Source organism: Tribolium madens, unplaced genomic scaffold (genome assembly GCF_015345945.1).
Source record: "Tribolium madens isolate multiple individuals breed KSU strain unplaced genomic scaffold, Tmad_KSU_1.1 Scaffold_1;HRSCAF=32;Tcas5.2_LG8, whole genome shotgun sequence".
Classification (NCBI taxonomy): domain Eukaryota; kingdom Metazoa; phylum Arthropoda; class Insecta; order Coleoptera; family Tenebrionidae; genus Tribolium; species Tribolium madens.
The window spans coordinates 4573219-4582884 of record NW_025400984.1 but is presented as its reverse complement, the minus strand read 5'-3'; the positions used below and the strand labels follow the sequence as shown (position 1 = coordinate 4582884).

Sequence of the window (9666 nt, the reverse complement as noted above, 5' to 3'; positions counted from 1 at the left end):
TAATTTGATTATATACAATTTCTAACTTAAACTAAAACAGTAAATCTAAAACATTGGCTACCTTAATGATGAATTACCAATTTATTTTATAAAACTATATTGATGATTGTTTGTTTGTCGCTGGCATAATGACCCAATTAAGACATTTCGCTGATCGTTGCTGACCGCGCGGAAGTGTCTGCTCGGGTCGGTGCACTATTGCGACAAACTTGTCGAAATGTTAAATTTTATAAAAAAATGAAAATTGTTCGTTTGAACAATAGCCCTCTAGTGTTTAATACCGTTGAAAAGCACTTTTAATTTCCTATTATTACTCTATTTTCTCTAAATAAAACAAATATTACTTATTTATTATTTTATTCTTGCAATACATAAACATTTACTGTGTTTATGAAAAAAAATGTTTTTTTGCTGCAGGCTATTATAAGAGGAAATAAGGAAGCTCTGTCCCAAATTGTAACTCTGTTCAATGATATTTATGGCTTTTATTGGCAAAATTTTTGTACCATTACTAAATAATTGTAAAAAAAACATATACAAGATCATCAGTATCATTAAATAGACATAAAAAAAGTCAAATGTTAAAAAATAAATGTCAAAATACAGAAAGAATTTTTTAAACATTTTTTCAATGTTCCAGGTAACTTATCTTACTTGAAACTATTCTCTGGGGCGCGAGTTCTGGCGCACCCTGTATATTTTAAATTTTTCAGAAAAATACTTTTTACATAAAAAATTCCTAATCATACATACAGAGCCCAGAAATTCCAATAATTTAACCACAAAAATTATCTGAAAAATTAGTCGATTTTATAGATTAATTAATAATTTTTTCTTCTGTAGGTGTGATGTAATTTAATAATTTGATTTTTGATTTGATTTTTTTTATTGAAAATTAAAAATCTGTTTTGTTTAATTTTGTGAAAACGAAAATTTTTGAGTAGTAGCATATAACAACAAACTTAATCTCTTTTAGAGACACAAAACCGGTCTTCTTTTACTTGATCTTTCTTTTTCCAACTATCTAAATCTTTTATGAAACATGCCAAGTGAAAGGCTTAAGATAGCGGTTTTTATTGAATTTTTTATGCAGAAGCCAAATTTGTAACCTGTTTGTTTTTATCAATCCAATCAAACTTTTTTTTGATAAAGTTTTTTGGTAAAAAAAACTGTAGTGATAAACGATTCCACGTGTTTCAAAAGTTCAAAAAGAAGTTGTGTAAAACGGATTAGACAAACGGCACTAGACTTTAAATCAAATAAATTTCAAATATAAATTTTTTGACATTTTTAGAAAATAGTATCAATAAAAAAAATGCAATTTTCTCAAAACTCCTTCAGTAAAAATTAAAATAGCAATATTGTAATTTAGCACCCCAATAAACATAAAGAACACTTAATTTCGTCTAAAGAAGAAAAAAAGTGAAAATTCGTTAGACGATGTAATTAATAGACATTTTTGTATTGTAGGTAGGTAAATTAGAATTTTAAAAAGTATTAAAATAATAGTTAATAATTTTGTGAATTAATATGTCTCATCTTTATGCATCTGTAAGTTTCTTATTATTCTATACTTTTAATATTTTCCTTCATTATTCTCTTCATTAAAAAATTAATAACTAATTAATTAATATTTCTACACAAGTGTTATTTTTTATTGTTTACAACTTGCATTTTGGTTGTTTAAGTAAATTTTGGATGAATTTCTTCAAATTATGTAAATGTCGGGCAGAGACATCGAGCTAATGAGCGCCAATTAAGACATGGGAGTTTATTTCCCTATTAATAGTCAATATGCAAATCTATCCCGTGCACTATTAAGATATTACGTTACCAAAGGTCACTTACACCGGACCACCAACCGTCATAATCCTCTAATTTAGAACTAAACCTATCACAGTTTCTCTCCTAATAATGGTAATTGCTGGGGTAAGCCTTAATTAGTAGAAAGCTGGTCGGATCCCTCTCTGTGTAAACTCCCAAATTTGAAGGCTCATATGGCCAAGAAATCAAATTTAAATATTATGTCTGTTGGTGGTAGTGCTGAAAGCATTAACTGAAATTAATTTACTCCGGCATTCAGTAGTCGCGGGTCAAATTTAACTGGAACGAAGTTTCGCAACAACTTTCGAATTAAGTCGCCGGTTGACGTTAAATGCACTTGTAAGATTAATCTGCTTTGTTAGTGGCATAACAATTAACGAAAGAGGCGCCCACCTAGTCCCCCCTAAAACCATATTAGTTACAAAGCTGTCAAATGAGATTTATTTGATGGATATCGCAGCTCATTAGAATCAACACCAAAATTGGTTTTGTAACCGCGAAAAATCTCCGAAATTAAATTCCGATCCTTTCGCCCAACTTAACATCAAACGTCTTAAGCATAAAATCTATCTATTGGAATAAAGGGAAAATTCTCGGAAAAATTTAATAGTCACGCTGCTACAATTTCAGGAATTTTGCGACGGTGCCGAGGCTCAAGTATCAAGATAATGATCTTATACGTTAACATGTGATACTTTCAGGACGAGGTGTACGCTTGCTGAATTAATTGGAAACGGTTACACTCGCAACGATTAATTTAAATCTTTCAGTTTCAGCCTGATTTCATCGACATGACATCTTGCGGCAGATGGATGAAGTTGAGAGACGAGAATTACTGATTAGCAGGTTTCAGGGAAATGAGGTGTGGGATGCAAAAGTAAAGATTTGATGAAAGTTTTAGACGTTTCAATGATTTATTCTCAAAAGTTTGGGTGCGTTTAGAGCAGGCCCGAACCATACACACGATTTTTTTATCACTGAATTTCCAATTGTAAATAAAAAAGTTCCCATTCAAGTCAAAATTTCACTTCTGTATTTAAAAGTTTATTACTAAATTATTATTATTACTAAATTAGCAATTCCGAAAAACAAAAATGTTAAGTTTTTCCAAATTCCAAAATCGTTTAATTCAAATATAAAAAGAAAGTATTTAAGTTAAAGTTTAGGTTAAGGTCAACTTGTACTATTAAAGCAAAATGAGAAAAAAATAATAAAATGGCAAAAAAAATTCTGTACTTATACAGGATGTTCCGTTTTTATTGTTACAAATTTAAACAGGTGATAGGATATTTAATTCTAAGACAAAAGTTTCCTACAAACATGTATCGAAAAATGCTTGGTAAGGGAGCTACACCCCCTGAAAGGGAGCTAATAGGTTTTTGCTAATATTTCAGAAACCATTTAAGATAAAATTACAAAATTTGGTACAGATGATAACCTTTATACACCTAAACGAATTCAAACATCAAATGTCAAAATTTTTAATCAGGGACGTCCGAAACTGGTGGGGTTTATGGTAAAAAATACCCTATCTATTTTGGCTTTAGTTTCTTTAGTTATGCATTGACCAAAATGGTGGTCACTTTGAACAACTCCTTTAGATTTAAGCAAATTCATTTAATTAATGTTATTATTGTTACTGTAATGTAATGTTAATTAGTTGAGGTTGATTAAAAAAATATGAATTTCTTGCTTTTATTATTCTGTAAATTCTGATTTATTTGAATGTTGTATTGGTGTGTAACATAAATTTTAAATTAATTTTATTCAAAAACAATAAGTCGTATCGACACAAGAAAAACTTTTCTATGATAAACTATCGAACTTAAGATTTTGTTGCTGAAAGTACGGAGAAACTAAAGCCAAAATAAATAGGGTATTTTTTTTTACCTTAAACTCCCCCAGTTTCGTACGCCCCTGATTGAAAACTTCGACATTTGATGTTTGAATTCGTTTAGGTCTATAAAGGTTATCATCCCTACCAAAATTTTGTAATTTTGTCTTAAATGGTTTCTGAAATATTAGCAAAAACATATTAGCCCCCTTTCAGGGGGTGTAGCTCCCTTAGCAAGCAGTTTTCGATACATGTTTATAGGAAACTTTTGTCTTAGAATTGAATATCCTCTCACCTGTTTAAATTTGTAACAATAAAAACGGAACAGCCGGTATAAAAAAAATATTTCTTTTTTTATTTATTTCTTCTAATATCTTAAATTTTTTCATGTAACTAATCATTCAGTTATAATTGATTTAAACAGGCATTTCAAAAAAAATCTTTAATAAAAATGTTAAATTTTCTTCAGCCCAAGTGTATTTAAACAACGTTTTAATCCTGAAATAAAATTCCCAAATTCTAAACTAAAAATCTGTTTGTAAGTTTCAGAACTCTATTAATTTGGAGAAGTTTAATAATCAAAATTTGGGGGTTATCTTAATTTGAGGTTTGAGTTAAGATCAGACAACCCCGACTTTCGCTTATCTCTTGAACAATTCAGACAAAAAGAGCAAAAATAGGACCTTAAAAAAATATTACTCTGTAAATGAAGAAAATTTTATTTTTATCAAGCGTTACAACTAAAACATAAACATTTTTTCTATGGAAGACATCATAAAAACTGAAGTATGGTTTTGGAACAAATTAACAAAAAATGTCAATTTTCCGTAACAAGCTGAAAATTTTTATTAGATACATGAAATGTAGAAATAAGCGAAATTGAATATGTCGCGTGTGAATCGCTGTAAATTGGCCAAGTTCAAGTACATAACCCGGCTTTTTCCGGGAATAAAATTCACAAGTCTTCAGTTTGTATTTGCTTTATTTTTACATCGAGTACGGTTACACACAAGTATACATTACTTAATCATTGTATCAAGTCAGTACTTATTTACAAATTATTAATACTACTTTATCCATGAATAAGTTGAAAATCTGTTAAAAAAATAAATTGTACATACACAACGAATTATACACAAGCGTATCGATTTCAATACATATTAGTCGCACCCCCGCTCTCATTACACAATTTTTACAGCAATTAATAGGTGCATTAGACAAAATTTAAATAATTGCATAAGGCTAGAGTGGATAACTGAATTATTGTGCACTCTAGACTAAACGAAATTAGAGTCTCAGAGGTGCGCAACGATCTCAAATTAAAAAAAAAAACATAAAATGTAACAATGCAACTCGTCCAGGACCGGAATTAGAAACAAGTAACCGCGTTGAAATAGCATCTCCAATAAACTCGTCCTTTTTGCTGCCCTGACATGCTGCCATGACCTCTCCTTTGCAGATCCATCTGCAAAAAACACATTTAAATCGAGGTCGCAGATTGCAATTACAGAAACCTAGAAAATGTTACTGTCAGTATTCACTCAGGAAATGCAAATTGGGCTCGCAATCAAACAACATATTCACAAAATAACAAAATATTTCCAAACAAAATCAATAAGTCTCTTTAATTAAAAGTGTCGTCTCGGGAAAATTAGGACGAGTCACGAATTTCATTTCATTAATTCTTGTACAAATTACATTTTTTTATAATTTCCGACAATTCTAAACATGTAAATCTCGCAATTAAATAAAATACAAGCAAGGTTTTCCGTTTTGTGCCACTATAAATCTGTTCCATTTTAAAAGTAAATCCATATTTCTGTGCAAAATGAACGCTTTATTCAGAATACTAGCTTTAGTGTTACTCTTTGTGTGTTTTTCTTTGGCGCAAGAATATGTAAGAGAATAATTTTTGAACAATTTTTGTTAAATTATTGCTGCAGGTGACTCAGATTAAAACCTATGTGTCCGAAAGTGAGGATGTTGTAGGTGGTGGAATTATGCAAGAGGAACAAGAAAGCAAAAAATGGATTTATAAAATTGGAACACAAAAAAAATAAAAATTCTAAAAATGTAAAACTTAATAATTGGCTTCAATTCTACAAGAAAGTAGCAAACTGCAATTTTAGTTTAAGATTCTATTAATTACCCACAACTTCATTTTAAATACTAATTCTGGCGTCAATTATACAATAAAAAGAAAAATTTTTCCTTCCTAAAACCATAAATACAAGAACCGTTTAAGAAGTTCTAAATTTGCATAACACAATCCCTCCAACAATACAAAAGAGCTGGCGGTGATTCTTCCTAACAGAAGATTAATTCAAATCCTTTAAATCCAAAAACTTTACCTCAACAAAACTTTACCTCGAAAATCAACTCATGATTCGTACGTTGTAAAACCCGATTAACGTTTTTTCCTCCCAAGCATAAGAAAAAATGGTTCTTCCACGAAGCAATAAACACTTTTAGATTCTCCGGAACCGTTTTTTGTTTGCAACAATAATCAAGTGCACTCGCCCAGTAATTACTCCACCGCCCCCACAACTTGCTCCTCGTTATCTCACCGAAACCGCGAACTTCCCTTCGGGACGACGTTTTCTCGACACTATCGCGAAATAACATCACAAAATAGTTATTGTCATCAACGCTGTCTTTATGCAAAAATAGATTTATTGACGCAAAAATTGCACAACAAGACATCATTAACTAACTATAATTAACAAATGCAATTTGCTTTCAAGATCAAGGAGAATAAAAAATTATTAATTAGTTAGCAGTGTTGATTTTAGCAAAGCTAGTAAGCTTGTTAATTTTACTTAATAAAATTTGATTCACTACGTAAGGGTAGTTTATTTTCCTTAAATTAACACGGGATTACGCTCGGTAAATATTTTAAAACACGTGTTGATCAGGTGTTAAAATCCCTCAAATCCTACCAATCTTCGAAGGATTAAGCTTTAGTAGAAAAATATATATAGTCTTTGTAAAACTAATATTTTAAAAGCATTTCCTAAAAAAATGCATTTCCGTCGTAAATAAGTGACTCATTTTAGATTTTATTCACAGAAATATTTTATTTCTAAAAAATACTCGTAACCTCCATTATATTTCGAAAAAGACTCTTTTATTTTTCTTACGCAAGGTTTGATGACTCACCAATTCAATTAAAAGTTCATGAAAGAAAAAAAGCGTCTCCCTCATTTACAATTTAAACTCAATTCATTTCAAAAAATTACATGTATTGAAAATTAGACCAATTAAAAACTTTCTAGTCAATTTTAAGAAACATTAGAAAAAATCTTTCATCCTCTGATTCCCTTATTTGTATTTTGACAATTGTATAGAATAAAAGTTGGTTTAAATCGGGATTACACAAGCAATCCTTGTTCCCCATTCCGTCTGATTTCCTGCCAACCAAATCCAGAGATTAGTCGATTATCGGATTTGATTGACTTAGGAGATGTGGTAGAATAAGCCAATTTTTTTCACCAGATTGGCAAAATCCGAATTTTGTTTCACTTTCAACTCAAGGGATTGTTTTGATTCAATCATTTTTTAATTTCTCCCACCTACACGCCAGCAATGATTGATTAAAATTGGAGGATATGTCTCCAACACGAGACACTTAATTGGAAATATGATCTTAATTATCTCGTGAAAGAAAATGAAAAAGTTGATACCTTTCGGACCTCTTCCGGACTCAACTGAAAGGAATTGGCCAGTGGTGGTCCATCAACCCTATTTGCGGCTTCCTCTTCTTCTATCGCCTGTTGTAAAGCAACCATTAATCTATCTACCAATAACGCAGTTCTCTTCTTCGGAACAATCATCTAAAACACAGTATTTATTTAGTGTTTCTCGTCTTGAAACGACCTGACACCACTTTCTAATTAACCTTAATTTCCTTTTTGTTGCTTTATTAAAATTCTCGCGGAGTTATGTGGATAATGTTGTATGCTCGAAAATTGTTAATGTATTTCATAATTGGTCGAGACAGGAGCTTTTATGGCCAGTTCACACGTAATTAATTCGTAGACGAGTCCTATATTGACATTTTTGCATAATTACACCCCCGAAAGAACAAAAGTGTGTCCCGTGTTGGGCACAATAGGGGGTAAATGTATCCCCCAGCACGACTTATGTTTTGTCGATCTGCTTTTAACTGAATTGCACTAAAACGGTTTCATATTTAACTTACAAGGTTTTGCGTTAAAGCTCTTGTCAAATGCTTAGGAGGGGGCAAAATTATTTTTAGAGGGACACGACCTCGGAGATAACTGACCTCTTCGAAAGAGACCGGAACTAACGCAACCTTTGATCTCGATTTTGCAACAATTAATTAAATGCTGTTCGGGTTTTAATTGAGCGAAAGTCAATGGACGAGGCAATGTCGTCATTAATTAAAATTCCCGATTGTTAAGGAAAAAATCATAATTGGACGGAAAACTAAATTTTTTCTAATTTTTGATTTAAACTGTGAAACGGAAAAATATTCGAGTTTGTTAACATTTCAATCACCGTGATTAGGAGAAACTTAAGTCAATAAATTTTCCTTTGATGTCAAAAGGTCAAAAACTGAGGTGTGAAGTGAGTTAGGTGTTATCAACAGCGGGGTGTGTCTGGGGTAAATGGTTCAGAATGGGTCTTAAGTGAGTGGTAATTACCAATTACAAAATTCAGTTTAAACAAAGATAAATTTCAAACAAATTTGAAAACGTAAACAACTTAAAAAGTTTGCGAGTGATAAATGATTCTTTAAACTTCAAAAATACCATATTTCATCACCAACTAACTGATATCTGAAAATATTTTTTTTGTGGATAAAAGAACACTATTTACTTAGGACATTATCTAAAAAATTCAGTAAATAATTGATTCTCCTTACAGTGACCCGCTTCATTATTTATTCGAGATGATTAATTTTGATAAAAAGCACAATTATCTAGGTAATAATTGTGTTATTTCACTACTAAACCTGAAAGTTAATCAATTTTCGCCCAAACAAAACCTGTCAACTGATCTAAAGCTGATCATCACTTCACATTAATTAGATATTTCGAAAGTTCGGCTACAACTAAGAAGAAATTTTTCTATTTTTCTGCTCAATACTTTTGAAAGCTTTATTAGTTTACAAAGTTCCGTTGTAAACACCAGTTAAGAAGCTTTTATGTATCTTAAATCTTTTTAATTTTAAATATCTTTAGACTAAATATCCCGGCGCATCCACCAATTTCATCTAGTCGAATTTTTCCAAATTGAGATTATAATGACTTTTCAATGCAATTTTAAATAGCAATCCTAGTGAGGATATTGCTCGTTCAAAAACCTTAATTGATCTTAAGCGACCACCAAAGTATATTTAATGGGGGCTTAAAAAACGCTTTATGTGTTGAAGTGGTAGTTAAATTTAATGCCCAAATAAGGCTTTTTCGTGGATTAAGCAAAGGCAACGCAACAGGTGCATGACTGCACGACTCGACTTTAATTAGACCAAAAAAATTGGGTCAGGGACAAAGTGTGCAAGAAATTAGTTTCTCTTACCGGATATTCGTCATATTTGACGCCTAGTTGATAATCCGGGTAATCGTCGGAGTTTCTTTCAGATGCTGCACTGCGTCTGTCAATCAGAAATCCATCAGTTTTCATTTCGAATAGAACGGCCACAAGAAAAGACTCCAAAACGACCATCAATATTAAATTCATATCGGCGTGAACGATGGACTTTATCAATCACCGGAAACGCTTTAAAACATTATATTCCGTCTTGTCTGAAAGCTTGTAATGCGTTTATGCAAAGTGATTGGGATTTAATTTTTTTGAAGATGGCGCGTGTTGAAAAATGTGCGAGAGTGTAAGGGAGTTACGTTCTTGTTTGGGGTGGTAATACGATTGTATACTGTACGGAGTTGAGAGCCACCATTGCTTTTAAACCCCCTCTATCTAATACGCAATCGCATTCACGGCAAATAATGCTGTTTTGTGTCGTTTATGTTTCGGAAAGTTAC

At 31.5% G+C, this 9666-nt stretch overlaps 2 protein-coding genes and 1 long non-coding RNA gene across 3 annotated transcripts in view; 1 reads left to right on the top strand and 2 right to left on the bottom strand.

The window, feature by feature from the left end:
• The window catches only part of LOC123004281, a 35054-nt gene that overhangs the window by 14536 nt on the left and 10852 nt on the right, over positions 1–9666 (bottom strand). The window lies entirely within an intron of this gene.
• Positions 4554–9543, bottom strand: LOC123004280. The gene is made up of 3 exons (XM_044397462.1): positions 9203–9543; positions 7342–7491; positions 4554–5123 (listed from the first exon to the last, which is right to left on the bottom strand). Exons 1-3 carry the CDS (start codon positions 9362–9364, stop codon positions 5028–5030), a joined length of 408 nt encoding a protein of 135 aa, XP_044253397.1. The 5' UTR covers positions 9365–9543; the 3' UTR covers positions 4554–5027.
• LOC123004282 lies at positions 5492–5781 on the top strand. The gene is made up of 2 exons (XR_006412682.1): positions 5492–5555; positions 5602–5781. It is a non-coding gene; the product is annotated as an uncharacterized LOC123004282 (long non-coding RNA).